The sequence below is a fragment of the Melospiza melodia genome, chromosome Z (assembly GCF_035770615.1).
Source record: "Melospiza melodia melodia isolate bMelMel2 chromosome Z, bMelMel2.pri, whole genome shotgun sequence".
Lineage (NCBI taxonomy): Eukaryota > Metazoa > Chordata > Aves > Passeriformes > Passerellidae > Melospiza > Melospiza melodia.
The window spans coordinates 64,089,977-64,108,793 of record NC_086226.1 but is presented as its reverse complement, the minus strand read 5'-3'; the positions used below and the strand labels follow the sequence as shown (position 1 = coordinate 64,108,793).

At 36.2% G+C, this 18,817-nt stretch overlaps 1 protein-coding gene across 2 annotated transcripts in view; it reads right to left on the bottom strand.

Annotated features, from left to right (window-relative positions):
* The window catches only part of LNPEP (leucyl and cystinyl aminopeptidase), a 49,850-nt gene that overhangs the window by 19,679 nt on the left and 11,354 nt on the right, over positions 1–18,817 (bottom strand). Inside the window, exons 2-5 of one of the 2 annotated variants that reach the window (XM_063181492.1) lie at positions 9,740–9,846; positions 6,829–7,669; positions 4,318–4,456; positions 1,608–1,739 (exon numbers count right to left, since the gene is read on the bottom strand). In XM_063181492.1, the coding sequence (XP_063037562.1) occupies positions 1,608–1,739; positions 4,318–4,456; positions 6,829–7,646 (1,089 nt within the window). In that variant the 5' untranslated portion in view covers positions 7,647–7,669; positions 9,740–9,846. The remainder of the gene's footprint in view (positions 1–1,607; positions 1,740–4,317; positions 4,457–6,828; positions 7,670–9,739; positions 9,847–18,817) is intronic. The other variant, XM_063181491.1, reaches the window with a different exon arrangement.

The following is an 18,817-nucleotide window of genomic DNA, read 5'->3' as shown; positions in this document are numbered from 1 at the left end:
ATGTTTAGGACACCCTTCCATACACAAACAAAGAAATAAGTGGACAACCATATTCCAGTTCTATAAAAAAGGAGTCGCTCTTCCTGTGCTATAAATTAATTCAACAAATGACATGTCAAACAGATGGAAAAGGTCACTTTTTAATTTTAGAGTTTGAATGAAGCACATATGAGTAAGAATCCAGTCCAGTGTTCCTGGAGTACAAGAGCATAAGCATGAAGCAACTTTAATTCAACTCTGCACTATCTTAAAGCTTTCATGACAATAAACTTCTTCTGTGTGAAGCTCAAATTCTTTTATCTCCCAACCACAAACAGCTGAAAGCATTCTGGGTCTCTATTTCCTGGGAAATGCCAATATATGCTTCCTTTTTACTGACTTCCTTGGCCTGCTGGACACTCATGAGATTACTTTAGACCTACTAAAACTCTGACCTTACTTGGTATTCTTATGCTTTCTCCCTTCATGGTGGCAAGTATTCTTAATAAGATTAAAATATTAATACATTTTTTGAAAAAGAAGAAATTAAAAATAATAAATTAAATATGAGTAAGAAGTATTCTTATTAAGTTAAAAAGTTATCTGCCTCAAAGAGCTGACTGTATGGTTTCAGCAGTATACAGTTCAAATAGACCTGAATAAAAGCAACAAAAGCAAAAAAAAAAAAAGTGTAACAATCTGTTCTATTCATCTTTCATTAGAAATACTTGTCTAGATCAGAATTAAAGCCTGTCTTGCATCTTTACTTGTGTTTATTTATGGGACTAAAGAGAGAGCTTTTCCTTCTACAATGCTACTAGCACTACTCCCTCTGGCATTTTCTTGGTACATAGGCAGTTCTGACATTTCACCACAAAGGGGCAGTTTTCGCTAAGGAGTCATCAAAGTCGTTGCCTATATGAAGCTTCTGCACTTTCTAAAAAAAGATTAAGGAACAACTACTAATATTACCACGTTTATTCTTTAGTTTCTCTAACTGCACACATTACCGAAATAGGCCATACCCTTGCAAAGGACAAAGCTCAAGCAGGACCTACTCTTTGATGTCTGGAACCTTTGGAAAAAACAAAATTAAATCACTGTATATAAGTGACTAAATGCAGATTTTAAAGTCCATGTAAATTTGCTTTACTGTAGAGCATGAGTTTTTCAGATACGTTATCTTGGCAGGTACAGAAAATTTTTGTGGCAGTGGTTGAAACCATGCGTAGGTGTTTCTAGAAACTTGTCACATTTCTTTACATTCTCAGAACAACTCCTGGTTTGTATGACATTACTGTTGACAGACGAAGCATCGAAAAGAAGAGTTTAAAGCTGCTGGCTCTGAAAGCTCTTAAGAATTCTGCATTTTGTAAATTCCCACTTCTAACAAGACCTGACGCAGAGTCCCTTGTTGTAAAAGTGTATTCAGCCTGGTATCACCTCAGTCCACTTTACAGCATATGGCTTTTGTCCCCTACCTATGATGAGCATAATGAAACCAAGAAGATAAATAAATTTAAAAGAGACAGAGTTTGCTTTTTTGCTTGGGGATCATTTTGTTTTGTTTAGTAGTCTGGTCAGCTTGGGAAGAGTGAAGCAGAACTTAAAGTGAAACAAACACATACCAGAGTCCCATTAGTTTCCCTGCTGATGTTTTTCAAGTCTGCAACAACAAAAGCTAGTAGATAGGTGCTCATCTTCAAACTCACAAAAAACTCATCTTGAACAATTCCATTTGTCACAGGTGTAGTGGCTTTCTGCAGGGGAAATGATTATTAATGCAGACAAAAGAACACTAAGACATAAAAGAAACCAATGCTAAGTAATTATTTCATGCCACAAACAGTTTATAGGCACACTTATATAATATCTTTGTACTTTTGTTATATTTCAGAGGGATTGATGATGCTTACAACAATGTAACAAGTTTAGGAAGACATGAAACATTTACACTTATATATACAAAAATTATTTGTCAAGTTTTATTATGCAGTATTACCAAACTACTACTCTGTTGGAGAAACTAACCTAATATGGATTGCATTTAAAATCCCAGTATAATCCAAAATCAACATATAGATCAGCATTGATTCAAGGGAGCATTAGGCTAGACCAGGGACACATTTCAGCATACCCTACTGAAAACACTGGTGTTACATCAGTTTCTTTTCATAAGTCTCAGTAAAACTAGGTAACCAGACATACTTACTATTTTAAAATTGAACAAAATATTAATCAGATGCACTTTTATAAATCAAAAGAGAATGCATTTCAAAAACTGAGGAAAACCTAAGACCAATTACTTCAAAGCAAAAAGATGCCCAGCTTAAACACATTGACAAAAGTGACCGTCTGCCCAGTTTTCTGAGCACACAGTAAAATACTATACAGAAGTAAGATACTGTACTGTACCTCAACTTACTGTCTGTGCAGTTTTCTTTAATACTAGTCCTAGAAAAGCATGCTATATGTCTTTTTTCTATGTATTCCTTCACAAACATGAAATACAAAAAGAACAAAGCAAAATTTTTAAAACCACTATAGTGCAAAATACTAAAGGTCTGGAAAGAAAGATGGCAGTTTATAAATTCTGAAACTTCATATATGATTTTATTTTTTGAACCCACAAACATTAAAAAAACAACAACAATATTAGTTTTAAACAAGACCATTTGAAACCAAACAATGTTTTGACATTTAACTGTCATTGAAAATTTAACTGTCAGCCTTAAAGAGAAATGGATTTTTAAACTTGAAGCCATAACCACTATAATAACTGACCATTATGCATGAGCAGAATGCCATATTTCAATTTCTCTAGTGAATTCATAAATTTCTGCCTTTATTAGAGCTTCTGCTTTATAAGGAGATGACCGTCTGTTTAAGAAAGTCTGCTGCAGCTGCAGATAAACTGGTTTAAAAATTAGTTGTTCTCATTAAAAAAAAAAAAAAACAACAAAAAAAACAAACAACACACCCAAACCAAAACCAGGACAAACAAAACCACAAAGGTAGCTTGACAGCCCCAAAATACAGAGTTTACTTCTAGCCTTAATCCATGTCAAGACACTGTATGTTGCCAAGTTAGTGATGTACACACTAGCTGACAAGGCCTACTTCGGAGATCTCTTGGTCACGTAGGTACAGATGATTATTTCAGTAATGTCTGCTGCACACATTACAAAATATTCTGAGTTGGAAGGCACCTACAAGGACCACAGAATCCAAGTCCAAGTGAATGGCCCATACAGGGCTCTAACCCACAACCTTGGCATTATTAGTATCTTGACCAGCTTGACCAACACATTAACCACTTGCCCAGCTCCTAGCAGAGGAGACTGAGTGAGCACCCTTTCTTTTTTACATAAAACAGAAGAGTGGTCCACCAGAGTTCATTTCTTCCTGTATGGCTAAGAATCACTACAAATCCAAATAAATGTTTGTACACTGTGAAAAGGTACCTGTTTCATAAGGTTGCAGTTATTAGCTTGGTTTTCAAAAACAAGGCATCTGCATCAGCACCCTGAGCTTTAGACAGCTTCCTGGAACCCAAGCTGCACAGTGTACATAAATGCACCAGAAACACCAAAGGTCTAATTTTCTCATTTACAGATTAGACCAATGTCAGTATTGAGTTTCTGCTGGATGATAAATGGTGGTAATGTTTTGATGAGAGAAAAACTAGTTCAGACACAGACTAGGTAATGTCAGTCTTTCTCGTCTGTCTAACTGAATTAGGCTTCCATAAAAGTTTGTCAAAGGCATAATGACAAACTATCACCATAAAATTCAGATAAGCTCCTAAAAGATTTTGTCGGAAAAATTCTAGCCGAAGGAATGTCAGATTCCTCATTCACATTCTGGAGCTGACTCTGTGTTCATAACACACCTCCCCTCATTTAGCCACAGAAGCACATCCTTCAAGATCAGACATATTTTCACATAGACTGGTGCTAATTACACAAATTACTGCTGAAAGTACTCCAGTACTCTGCACATATGCAGCAGCAGCAAACATGGAAAACTCAAAAGCAAACCTCAAGGGCTGCTGAGACCAACATCACCAACAACACAGCCTTTGCAAAATAATAGTTCATTTAATTTCCAACAGGAATCCTTCAGTCATTCAACTGTCTGTAACATCCTACACTGTGCAATGCATTGAACAAGTGTTTTCTCTGCAAAGTTCAAGTCTTTGAGAACAAAACAGTTGATAAAGTCATACAGTTTATAGCTTACCACTCAGGTAAATCACCTGGATATTAATGCAATAAACACTGAAATGGATTACCTAGGCAGCAGCTCTACTAAAATTCCCCTACAAAAATCAGGTACCTTTGGCATATTTGACAGAGTGGAAAGTTTCTCATCCCTTCTGATCTTGATTAAAAAAGTAGCTTTAAGTGCTGGTTCATCAAAGCATGGAAAAGCAGACCTTGCTGCCAGAGGTTCAAACTGAGTTGCTGCAAACCACCTAATGGGAAGAGTGGAGAAGAGCAAAATAAGAATTATTAAAAGCATAAATGTCAGTTTAGTTACGATACAACAGTTATTTCCCTTCCAAACATTCTAAGAGCTTGTTATGGGAATAACTTTTTGAAGACTGGCTGGGCCAGTCAGAATAAATGCTTCATTCACAATTTTTTCTTTAAAACCCAAGTAACATACTTATTTCAGGAGTAATCTTCTTGGCTATTTTTTGCTTTCTGAACGAAGAAGAATACATCTGAAATAACCCACTTACAAAACAATTGCCAAAATATAAGCCAGCCAGTTTCTAGAGAGAGGGAGCAAAAAGAAGATTGAAAAATTAAACTATTTAATAGTTATGCTTGCTAATTTAATTTTTCAATCTCTGCAGTATATAGGGCTGCAAGGGAGCCTTTTCAACTAATTGCCAGGCCATTTCCTGCAGATGTTCCCACAGTTCATCTAACAGTGTGCCTGCTCCCTGTGCTGGCTAGTAGATGGATTCTGCCCAAGTTCATGTACTGTCTTGTCTCTAATACAACAGCTATTAATATTACAAGACAACTTCTCGGGAGTCTATCTTCCTTCTCCACTATTTTTACACTAACTAGCCATGGAAATTACAGCTTTTGATGGAGAGCATCTCTGACTTTTACACCTGCAAGACAACACAGAGTTCAGCAAGTCTACTAATTGAAGTACTTACTGGTGCTACAAGAAGATGGTACACATTTTTGGTTTTTTCTTTCTTGCTTTTTTTTTTACCCTACTGTCAAACTACCCAGAAATGTTTAGGTGGTTTATTTGTTCTGCATTATGATTCAAACATTTTTGGATATACAGACTTTCTGAGAAGACACAGTGCTGACAACTCACAAGATGTCTGCTTTTAACTTCTTACTCTTTTCTTACCTCTGACAAATTAATGCAATTTCACTGCAAGATTGTGCAGAAGAAAAGCAAAGAATAAAGAACCATTCTGCATAAAAATAGAAATAAGGCCCTATTTATTTATTTTATATTTTGCTTTGGGCAACAAGCTAAGTGAGTTATTTTGCCATTTTGTAATTTTGTACTTTTGTGTCAATTTAAAAAATATTCAAAAGAAAGTAGAACTAAACTAAAGAAAATATATTTTCTTCCAAAATCAATTGATAGTTTGAGTTTTATATAGGAAGTACAGTAACAACAGAGCTTATCAGAGTAGTCTGCATTTGTAAAACTACAGACAACAGACAGACAGACACAATGCCCCTGCAAAAAGAAGAGGCAGGCAAGGCAGTGAAAATGATGAAATCACTGAAGAGTTATCTGGGAAGGATTTACTGAAAAACATACAGGTTAAAACATGTTCAACATACAGGTTAAAACAGTCTTTTCCTGAACAAAAGCAGGTAGCACTGGACTGAAGGGGGACAAAATCTCAAAAAAAACTAACAGGTCGTATTTTTCCTCTGTGAACAATGAAGCATTCTTTCTACTACAGTAAATACAAACAGAAAAGAAAGCTGCAGCTACATTGGAATAGGAAAAAAATCCACTGAATTTCAATCATCTAGGTGATGTTTGCCTTCTACACTTGCCACTGCACTCTTACGTCTGCTTACTTCGTGGGAATTCAAGTTTTTAATGCCTGCAATAAGTTGCTTAGCTAACCCACACTGCTCTTCCTGTCCCTTTTTTATTGCATCACACTGTTTCTAGAAGACCTGCACGGATAGTTACTTGCGCACAAAGGCATGAACACTCTTAAGTACATGATCAACATAAGGCCCATCTAAAGTGGGACGGAGGGCCAATTTTTAATAATCTTGATAAAAAGCACTAATTTACTCTTTGTAAAAGTAAGTGTGATGTTTCCCTTTTCTCCAGTCATGTGAGACTGCCTGACTGATGTGACTTTTTCATATATGATTGAGAGTGTCTTGGCACTGACACCTCTCCATTCCCTTACGACTGTGTGGTGCATCCCTTTGGGCCCCGCTGGGTTCCTTTGGTGGTCTTGAACCCAGAATCTTTTTATGAGGACAGGACTTTTTTTCCTCAGTCCCTGCCTTGAGACTTAAGGGCTCAAGAAATGTGGGAAGAATTTCCAAAGAGAGAAATTAAAAATTTAACAAATCAAAAAAGCCACACTACAACCACCTACAACCTCCACGCTGAAGTACACTTCACTGTAGGAGAGGCTGCCCTGACTTAAGGAACTCATCCATGAAAGACATTTTTCAAGTAGATTAATCAAGAGATAAAAGACTGGTTTTTCTCAATGGGAATAAGATGCATAAAATGTCCAATAAAAAAAGCAACCTTTTTATTTCTGTTATCAAAGCACAATCTAGAAGTGACAGAACAGAGAAGATGTATTAGTGGGCATACCTTTGCTTAGAGTTCTCATCCTTGTAAGAAATTTTGTAGAAGCCATAGTAGGTGTCTGATAAATTAGATGAATATTCCATGTCGACAGTGTAATTCTGTCCAGCAAGGAGAGCCTCTGGAGCCATGAGTGCAATCTGGTCATGCAATGGATATTCCAGGAATTCAACTGGCTTTGCTTGCTGCCCTTGTGCTGAAGTAATTGTCGCCTTGGCGATATTAAGTCCTGAGCTGTGAAGTACAATCTTCTGAGTTACATGGAGGATGTTGACCACTATTTTTACGGAGCCTGTAAATTTCAGAGTAGTTAAATTTGGCTGCAAGACAAGATCATAGTGCAGTGGTACAACATCAGGAGGAAGTCTAATTTTTGCCCATGGAAATAGTTTTCCATTGGTTGCCAAAGGATATATTAGTTCCATTGTAAGATTTTTTTTATGGCAGCCTTCTTTGGTAAATGTACACTTGGGAAGAAGATAAATCACTATTATTAATGAAAATGCAATCACAAAAACAACTGTGCAAACCACCAAGGTCCTCGTAGAGGGAACTGAGCATGATCCATTTGGATTTTGTCTATATGCAGACATGTTATTCTGCAGACTCGAGCTTCTGTTCATGAAGGACATCCCCAACAATTTTGCTGATGACTCATAATCCTCCTCATCATCATCCATTTCATGCTCTCCAAGGCCACGCACCAAGAGACGAGAGCTTCTTGGTTCATATTCCACTTCATCAGGCTCCAGTGGATGTAAACAAGGCTCTTTTGCCAGGTCAACCACATCGGGCTCCTCTTCAAACATACTATTCTCAATCATATTCCTGGGTAACTGGATTTGATCTGAAAAAGAAATGACCATATATTAAATCATAAACAACAGGCTTGATTTTAACATCTCCAAGAAATTTCACTGAATTACAGAATGGGAAACGTCTTTACAGTGTATACTATCAAGATCTCTTCCATTTTCTCTCCTAAGTTTGTTTCCTGGAAATATTTCTACGCTTTTCTGCCTACACTAACTTTGCTTTCAGTATCTTCAGAAGGATACTCTCCTTGGGCATAATCAAAAGCATCTTACACCATAACTGGAGGTCAGCTAGACCACAGCACTGCTCTCCCAGTCCACTGATGCCACTGGCTTGCCTGCATTTCCTCTACTCCAGTAAATTATATTTGTACTCAACTAAATTCTTCAAGTTGGATTATTTCTTATGTTGCACAGTAAAGCACAACAGCCAATACAGTTCTAGAAGTGTTTCAAATATGCTACTTTTTGAGTTCTTTAGCAGAGGAGAAAATCTGCCAATGTGAGGGCAGCCACACAAATAACACACTCATTAGACATTTTTAAACTTAATTTTTTCACAAACATTGCAAAAACAATAAAAATATTTCTCACAGAAAAACAGCAGTATAAGAGTCAGAGTTCCAACTGACATCGTCATTTAAGATAATCCTTGAAACAATCCACGCACCTAAGAAGTCAAGTCAGTGCCAATCAGACTGTTTGCCTCCATAAAATTTGTCCTTAATAGATAATGGACCAATGAATATAAATGGGGAATTGAAATTCATACCGAATTTTAAAATCACATTTTTACAATATACAGTTACATTTTGATCAAACTTCTGATTGTATCTTCCGTATCTTTGTTTATGCAAAAGGTTATCTTTTAGCTAATCAGTCTCCAGACACAGTTCTATCTATCCAAAGGACTAGAAAACACTCTTGCCCAACTGCAAGGGTTCAGAAATTAATCTAGTATCTTTTGGACACGCCTGTCTACAGTCAACTGACCAATATTCACATCACACCTCTATCTTCCACATTATTTGTTTCCAGAAGAAGAAAGCTGAATTTTGCTCTGCATGTAAACTTAATATAAAGTAGGCTAACTTGTATTAATTTCTGGCAAGAATGCACATTTTGCCAATCTATAAACAACCTATAATACAACTGTTCCTCCAATGTATAATTTATTTTATTTTTCATTTTATGAAAGTCAAGTTTCTAAATGACTGAAAATCTCAGAAGTGAAAATCAAACATTTTAAAGAAAAGATGGCAAGAATATTCTCAAACTAGATATACTAAGTTCCTCAACACTCACTCTAAATGTATCAAGACTTCCTGTTTCAAGGCCACAAAATCAGAAGAACTGGAGTTCAGTAGCAAAAAAAAGGCCTTAAAATAAGGTAAAAAGAAAATTTAAAAAATCCTTCCCCAGAAAATCCAGTAAGAGAAAGGCACTAGTTAACCTGAACAGGAGATACAGCAATGTATGAAAGCAGGGAGTTTGGTGAAACTTGGATCTACCTTCTCTAAGAAGGAAAAGGATCAGAGGTCACAAGATATCTGAGGCTGGAAGGGATTTCAGGAAGCCATCTGCTCCAACCTCTAGGCAAAAGCAGCTTCCAGAATTTTCGATTCTTATCCCATTTCCCAGTACAGGGCTCACAAGCCAGCCTTCAGGCTGTGATTGCATTCAGTGGTCTAGCACCATGACTTCTACACTGGAACACATGCACTTGCATGTCAGACTGGGAGCCACACAGAACTGAGAGGACAGAAAGCTAAGTTAAATTAGAAATGAAAACACATAGGCAAACTAGTGGAGGAAAAAAATGCGTAAAGAAAGTATTGTGCAGCAGAAACTCTTCTACAATTCCTCTCCTTCCAAGAACAGTTAATCAAAAATTCACTATAACTTTTAACATAATTTCTTGACTACTCGCCTCTGCTGGTTGCTTTCAAAATCTGCTGACTAGCTTCAATCGAATTTGAAAACAGGCTCAAGACCAAATTTCTTCAAGACCCAATGAAATCCCACCCCAAAACAACCAGCGGCTGGTAGAAGACACCCAAATCCATATCTGCTATGTAGAAAAGGCAGGTATTAAGACTCACATCTTAACCACTCCAAAAGGTAGCAGTCAATCAGTACACAGCTCCAACCCCAGCCATGGCATGTGCAGCTGCATGGCCAGCAAAAGAGGTAGAAGACATGGGAGGCACTGCAGAGGGAAGGAGGAGAAAGATAAAGTGCATAAATCTAGCAGAAAGTAGGTTTCATTAGCTCTGAGGTTCAGAGTACAGTTTGCTTTTTGAGGAACTTATTCTCTAGTAAATTACTTCTAAAGACAGTATTTTCAAAGTTGCATGCATGTAGTAACAACTTTTTCAGTGAAAAAGAATTATACTAAAAAATCTCAAACTAAAACTAAGATAGAAAAGTTAAACTACAAGTTAGCTTCAAGACAATTCACAGTTTTAATACCTAGAGACATTATTTTCTAGGAAAACAAGAGTTATAGGCAATTTCTACAGAAGTATTTGCACAAATTGGAAGTAATCAAAATCTGTAAGATCAAAACTTTACTGCATATCAAAAGCATCACCAGACTACTACTCTCCATTGGAAAGAACAGACCAAGTATCAAAAGGTTACTAGAGCTATTTATGCTGACATAAAAGTCTTTTTATTCTTTATTCACAGACACATATAACACATATTTAGGAGATGAACCACAGAAAATTTGTTTAAAACTTTAACACTCAGATCAATTCTGAACTCTTTGCTTCCTGCTGTTTCACTGGCATTGATAACATGATAGTGTGAGTGAACTGAACTTTTATGATATCTCAATTTTAGCCCATGAGCTGTTACAATATGAGATAAACAGCCACATGAAGAGGAAAACCCCAGTATTCTTAAACTGAAACATGCCACACGCAATAAGAAGCACCTTGAGGAGCATGATTGCAAGCATCACATTTCACGGTCATCTCTCATACCGTATGGCCAAGCAACAAACATTCCCATTTTAAAACACATACAAAGCAGATTAATTCATATTCCAAATACACCACAGGATAAATTATTATAAATTCAGGAGTAGGAAAATTAACCTGGAAAGAACTTGCAGGGTTCCAGTGAACTACCACTGTCATGCCAGAGGCTGCAGGTGAGCTAGAGGCATTTGTGGTCACATGAGTCCACAATAATGGAAGTACTGATCTGAGCTGCTAAAATGTGCTACAAAAGCCATCTGCCATCAAGCATGGCAACTTGAATCTAAATCTTTGCTAAACACAAGTCTAGTATGAGAGCAAACAAGGAGGTAGAAGAAAAAAATCTTGGAAGTGAGTCTTGCAGTTCTCTAAAGAGTCCTAATAAAATGCTAAGAGCCTAAAGGTGAAAAGCTTAAGCTTTAAACTACATCAGCTAAAAGCTTAAACATACCCAAACAAAAGTGATTTTACACAATTCTTCTACAAATTTTTATTCTGAAAGCAAGAGATTTTAAACATCTTCCCCAATACATGATCTATTATCACATTTAATGGTGAATAATATGAATACTCACAGTTAGAAACAATTCTGAGAAAAGATGTGAGGTTAACTACTGTATGATTGACAAATCCAGAAAACTAATTTTCCTTATACTGAAAAAATTAGGGCAGGCAGATATTTTCTCAAAATTGATGGTTCTGAAAGTTTCTTTACAGCTGCCTCCTACAGCACAGATTCCCAAAAATATATTGCAAGATATCTCCTCATTACAATATTCAGGGATGGTAAAAAGCTGGATCTATTATTTTCTTTGAAGAGGACAGAATGCTTAGGATGTGAACTTCAAATGCAGTTTGCGCCAAGACAACAGCACAATGAGCTTGCTGTGTGTACTGCGGTCTTTGACAGCGTAATCCCCACAGGCTCTGACAATGTGACCTAGGCTGTAAAGAGTGACTTAAGGACACAAAGGCAAGCACACAGCTTGCTCCTGCAAAACATACACTCTTCACTTCTCTCAAATCAGTCCTCAAACTTACGAAGCAACTTCACCACAATACTCATGTTCAGCATGTCACATCATCCTACAGGAACAACCAGGTGTTGAAGTAAAACACTAGCCTAGCATTTGCTCCCAGCATTTATTCTGTCTGAAGAGGTCCAATCTCATTAAGGAGAAGAATGTAAGCTTTTTTCCTGAAGTTTAATAGACAACACAATGTTTTGAATTTTAGCATGTGCAACAACAAAATATCTCCTGATGTTTGGTTTTTGGAATACATTATAAATATTCTGCAGAATACAGAAAGAAATTATTCCTTTATATTTCAGAGACAGTATCTTCCTGTAATGCTACTGATATCTCTTTTTAGTTCTAGAAGTATGTACTTTTCCCTTGCAAAACAAAATCAGTTGTTTTTTGTCTATGTCTATCATGTCTGGGTATTCTACCTCAGAGCAGAAATCTCAATACTCAAATGTCTTATATGGATCTAAGTGACCTATTAATTGAGTTCATTCCTTTTTAAAAGATATACCGAAAATGCTCAAAGGGATTTTATTTTTCAATTTCTCAATTCTGATTAAGAGGCTAAAAATAAAAAATCCTAAAAATCCTATTCAATTCAGACAGACTGTTCCTGCTTTCTGAGACTGCAATTCACCACAATACAATCTTAAAATAGCGAGAAGTTATAATAAAATATTTTAACTGAAAAAATGTTAGACGAATTACAGTAACACCTGACACATTATAGCAGTCAAACTCCCACTGAAAATAAGTGAGAACCTTTCTGTAATTTTGGAATAACCTAGGAGCGAAACAACTATTGAGTAGCATGTACCAGCAGAAGTAGCAAAACCCACACCAAACTTGTAAAGGGGTATAAAGTGTGGCAACCAACTGGAATAAAAACTGATTCCCACTGAATGTAAACTACTTCAGCTGCATATAAATAATAGGAGAGAAGGTGCAGAGTTAAGCCTGCCCAAAACAAGACATCCATGCGTTGTGGGTCAAGAAAGAAAAACAGAAAAACCGTGAGCCAAGTTACTTGTTTTGCTATCAAGCAACTCACTGATAGTAGGTCAAAGAATAATTTTGCCCAATGATTTCAGGAATAGATGTTTAACAATGCCATTAGCTATTAAGAGCTATAATACTGTTTTGCATAGATAACTTTTATGTTCAAATTTAAAAGCATTGGCTCTTTTTTCTGCAGAAAGAGCTGTTGACAAAACAGCAAATTCCATAAACAAACCACATAAATTTGCTGCTATTAAAAGCCTGGTTGCTTTGGTTAAAGCCATTCAGCAGGGCAAAAAGCAACTCCAAGATGGATTTTTTTCCCTTTAAACATATTTTTTATCTTTATCTACCTGCCTAAATGCCACCTCAGCTAGAAGTAGTGGTGAAACACTTGCAAGGTTTCAGCACAGGTACTAAGATCAGAGTATGTTACTCCTAATACATGAATGAGTTTACCACCAGGACTGTAAAGTGAGTTGGAGAAGATGCTGTTGGGCACAAATACTGTGTGACACAGTCTAAAACTAGAAGAACAAAGGCTCTACTAATACTTAGGAATTGGAGAATTAGTTCTACACTGTTAATGTTTGGCAAACAGCATAAAATTCCCTGTTTCCAGAACTCTGAGAAACTATCTGAACCACTTATGAGCACTTGCAAATATTTTGTGTATGGCATGTAAGCACGCTCCAAGCAGAGAAATGCATGCTTGTATGTATGTTTAACTCATCAGTAAAAATAGTAAGAATGGTTAGAGTATATGGAACCTGACCTTCTCTCTCTTACTTGGTCTTTGGGACAAGCAGATAGAAATGTGGTAGCTACGACTGAAGCAAGTCACTCATACATAGCCATGGATACAAAACTGAACAAATGCTACTGCTCTTTAAGGTGTTTAGTCCTTGTCAGTACTAACAGTAGGTCACTTGGAAAAGCCAATGAAGGAATTCTGCAGAAATAATGACACATACAGAATCACTGCCTTCTCCCATTTCAAAAGCAGTAAATTTAGTACAACTATTTCCCAGAAAAAGAAGAAAAAACAAAGGTTGAAAATTAGATATCAAAAAAATGCTTTCACTGTAACTTAAAATTTGTATTTTGCTTAGTGAAATAATAATTTCTCATTGTATCTGAAAAAAAACCAACTAGAAACAGCACAAATTTAGAAGAACCTACTAGCCACGACAGTTTTCTGCTACAATTGCACAGTCTTTAAGAGATAATATGACTTTTGCAGGCATGGTCCAGAAAGTTTGCAAATAATAGGTATATCTGCTACAGCATCTGTTATTTTAGGGAAAAGATTAAGACATTATTCACAGCACAGTACTCATCTATATTTATGAGAGGAAACCAAAAATACACCCACTTAGTGAAATTTCTCACACACATCTTATGTCTGTAGTCATGTCAAGCTAGTGACCAGAACAAGATGAAATATGAGACTCAATTAAAACCAGATGTACTTGTATTGTACAGTTTGCATACAAGAAGGAACAAAATTAGCTATAGGAAAAAAGTACAATGAATATTCAAAAAGCTTTCAGAAACATTACGTGTTTCTATTATTAGTTTCTATATAAATTTAAAATTACTCAATATTTTAAATCCACAAACTAAGGCTGGCACTGTAAGAAAAAAATCTTAATGCTCCCTTCTTTCATAGAAAGACTAGACTTGACTGTAGAAACAAAACTCTGATTTTTCACATTAAAGAGTCATCTAAAACGTGCTTAAGGACATCTGAGGCACTAAGGATTTGGAAACACTATTAAAGGTTTACATTTGTCTTCCTGAACTGTCTGATGCAAATCTGCATCTACAACTGCAAATAGGAGGAGGGTAGAGACAGAGAAATATTTAATACACCAAATCTCTCAACTGTCCTATCTAAAATTTCAGAAGTATTGATGTGCCATGTAAGTACATAGAAGCACTATGGAAAAGCAACATAGCATATGGTATTCAGTCACCTCTTTTAAGTTTGGGGGATTTTTAAATTAAATTCAGCCTAGACCAAACTTCCACATATAACTTAAATCTATGTATTTATGCTGAGTTACTTAGTAAAAATATGATTTTAACAGAATTGTAAAAATTAAAACTATATCCTTGGGCTCTGCTCTTACTATGGCAGTTCACCAGTTCCACTTTACAGGAAGCAGCAGATCAATCACCCCAGTTCCAAACTGCGAAATATTAATGTTTTTATAGAAGACAGAAAGGAATATGCACTGTTACTTGTGCACCTTATGCTGGACTCATGGCTTGAGACTTCCTCCAAATCTTACAACCTATCCTCACCCATAACTATTGTCCTGGTTACTGTTTCTAAGCTGTCAGAGAGGAGAGAAGAGAGATGGACAGCCCAAAGGGGAGTTCTAAAACAGATTCATTGTCACAGATACTCAAACTGCCATACAAAGGCATTTTGAAGAAAATTTGATTCCAAATACTACACTGGAAATCCAAACTTGAGAAATATTTCAGAAAGTGCAATCACTTCCTCAATGGAAACCAAAAATCACTAGTTCCAAACATCATTAGTTAAGGGTTTTTATTACTGCAGATCAGCATTAGAGTTTTAAGTAAACAGAAATAAGAACATCCAGGGGTATAGATAAAACACAATTGTCTATCAGATTCTTTTTTCAACAGATGAAGAATAAAACGGCCAGCAAAGAAGTTGTTTAACTGACAGCTACACATCTGAATTGGTAGACTTTGAAAATGGACACTTAAAACATTAATTATTAACATTTTTTTAGATATAAACTTCATCTTTCTAAACCTGAAGATGAAATAAGGCTGGAAACTTTAGCTAATGCTGTTTATGAACTGCATAACCTAATACGACAGAAATGATTTTCAAAAATCCAGCAGAGATGGAAGCAACATTCTACCCTACTTAACTACTTCAGCAAATGAAATGAGAAAAAAACCAAAGATCAAGAAACAGAAGTGACAACTTAGAAAACTAACAGTATTTTGTATCAATAGTTTTGTGGAAGATAAATATTTTAAGAATAAAACCCTTAACACATTACATACAATATGTTTTTTTGTTTTTCAGAGTCACACCTCCCCACTTATTTAGGCACTATTCAAATCCATATATATCTATTATGTCCCGTCTATATGCAGTATTGTAAGGTATTTGCCATAGGATTTGAACACATAGATGACATTATCTCATCACTAGGTGACATCTAATTTTTTATTACAAAATTCTCAAAGAATACAAATAATTGGCATTGATTGATCTCTGGCAGTATCTGCCAGTAAATGCTCAGTCTACAAATAAGTGCTTACAATGAGAAAACCTCCTGCTATCAAAAGCCTTCTGTTACATTTGGAATGCAGATTCAGAATTTCAAAACCTACTGGCCAAATCAGAAATAACTGCAGCTCTGCAATAAAGCTTATGACAGGTTGCTTGCTCAGGCAAGCACTTCAAAATCTGAACAATTATACAAAAGACACTTAAATGGCTAAAAGCAACCATACTGGTATTTAACCTTTAAACGGTAATTCACTGTTGAAGCATCAGCAGCTAGGAAAAGGAAAGCCTTCTCACCATTGAGTATTAATATGAAGCCTGAATTTTTAAAGGCAATTAAGCAAAAGGATAAACAAACATATGTACTGATACGCAGAAGTGATTGTCATCTTAATGCTCATGGCCAGACCAGAACTATGGGTTGAAGCCTCTCAATCCACCTGAACACTAAGTACACGGAAGCTGCATTACCTTTTGACATCTGAAAGCAGACCATCTCCAAAAAGAGGAGAAGCAGAATTGCATCCTATCTCTGCCCTGCCCAATCAGAAAATTTAACAGTAGGAGTACAGTACTGACTGGACCCAGACTGGAGCTATGTAATACAGTTTTTGTGACAGACACGCAAAACAAGTGATGATCAATCAGACAGACTTTACATGCAATTCCATTCCCCTCAAAAGCAAAAAACTGAACTGACGCCATATCTCACAACCTTTGCATACAAAAAAAAAAGGCACACTGAAAAATAAACATTCAGTAGCATCAGTAATGCCACAGACAGTCTTGGAAAGTTTCTGTAGCTTATTTGGTAGCAATATTCCATGCTCAGCATGCAATTATTCCCAGTACTGCCGGCTCCCTGCTACTACCTAGCAACCATTCTTTAAGGATTAAATTTGCCTTTTGTATGAACTGTTAATTGCTGTGGTCTAGTGTCTTATTTTTACTTGATAAATTGTGTACATTAGCACAGTAAAAATAGGCACAGTGGTTGCTGTAGATTGATTAAAAAAAACAAAGAACAAAAGTGTTGAAGTCAAGCAAAAAAAAGGCAGGCATTTAATACATTTAGCAGAAAATGGTAGTAATAGTTGATCAGACCTGTGCTTATAAACATTTAGGAGAATTGCTATATGATTTTGTCTGAGAGGTATTTACTTTTGAAAGAACTTAGTTTTGAATTTTTCGTTCACTGCTTGCTGATAAGCTTTTCTGGACAGTCTGAGCAAGCAGCATTCTATAAAAAAAGAAAATCTAACACATTTAAAATTGCTTTTCCTAGTTTACAAACTGTCTATTTCAGGACTGATCTAATTCGTCTAAAGATATTTGCTCTTATTCCAGCTGCATTTAGAGTAAGTTGCTCCAAGGCAACCCTCGGCCTACACGTTTAGTATGCAAGGCCTGCAGCTTAGGCTGCAGGAGAGCAGACACCTTCAGTGCCAGCTGTTAAGCCAGAAGCAGCACTCAGAGGTTTGAGCAAAAGTTAACTGAACACAAAAGGCTTCTAGTGGCTCAACAGGTCTTGAAGTTGTAGAATAAGTAGCACAGACTTATCTTCACGCTGGTGCTGAAAGTCGCTGATGCAGACAATAGAAAAAATCAAAGGCTATGCTTAACAACAGCTGTCTAATGATACCAGCTCTTAAAGACATAGGCCTGTCTCTTCTTCTTTAAAACAGAGGTTTAAAAAAGAGATAAAGGTGTTACTTGATAGTTCAACAATTATCTTTTCTAGGAGGAATTACTTTGAATCTCAGCAGTCCAACTGAAAACAGCATCTCATCTGAGCTCTCCTCTATGTAGCAGTTATTTTGATGTCCTCAAATTTCTCCCAAAACAGTCATGCAGTGTCTTGTGTTCATGGATCCTTTCTTCTTGGCTCCTAGAGTCATTTTTCCAATTTCATTATATGCAAACTCCAGCTAAGAGCAACAAAAACACTCAGAAAATTATTTATTACTGACATTTCCACTTTTCAGCTGCTCTGCTTTTGTAGCTGTTCAATTTAAAACTTGTGTGAAAATACCCAGGCTGTGTTCACAACAATTTCTGCAGTTCAAATACATAAAATACAGGTAAAGAGTAGGTTATTTAAAAGAAAAAACAAAGAAGCAAACAGAAGTCTAAAATTAATTTCTTGTTGAAAAACAAAAGCCACAATTTGGAGGCAATTTTCCCATTTGCATTTCTATAATCAGTTCTCAGAGAGACTGAGTTACTGTCTGGGCTTGGGGTCAAAACACCTAAAGAAGTCTAGCTTAAACATTCAGTTGCTGTTACTTCTGGAAAAAAAATGATGATCAGTAAGCAGTTTCTCTTCATAGGGATAAAAATGAAGCAGAACTTTGGTTAAAGTTATTACCTCATCAACTCACAGAGCCAGTGCTGAATGATGAAGGAACTGAGGTCAGTATAGAGATTTAATGTCTTCTATCCAGAAATTTAATTCTTATTTAGTTAAATCTGGTTTAGGATATTTCTTTTTTTGATTACTCTATCAATGGGTAAATTACTCTAAATCTAAGTGATTTGAAATAACAAGGGAAAATTTAGAGCCAAAATGCTGAGTTAAGTTATTTAACTTCACACTAGTTTCCATACAATATAGAGAATTCCCATTTTTACACCAGATTTCAACAACACATTCTGGAGAAAAACAAAAACCACATAAAACCACAAACCACAGTTAAGCAGAACAGGAATTTTCCAAGTTACTTAGTTTCTTTCCAACCTACTGAAAGGCGGTTAGTGAGGTGGGGTGTTGGTCTCTTCTCTCAGGTAGCAAATGACAGCACAAGAGGAAATGGCCTCACGTTAGGAAAAATTTCCTCATCAAAAGGTTTATCAAGCTTTGGAACAGGCTGGCAGGGGAAG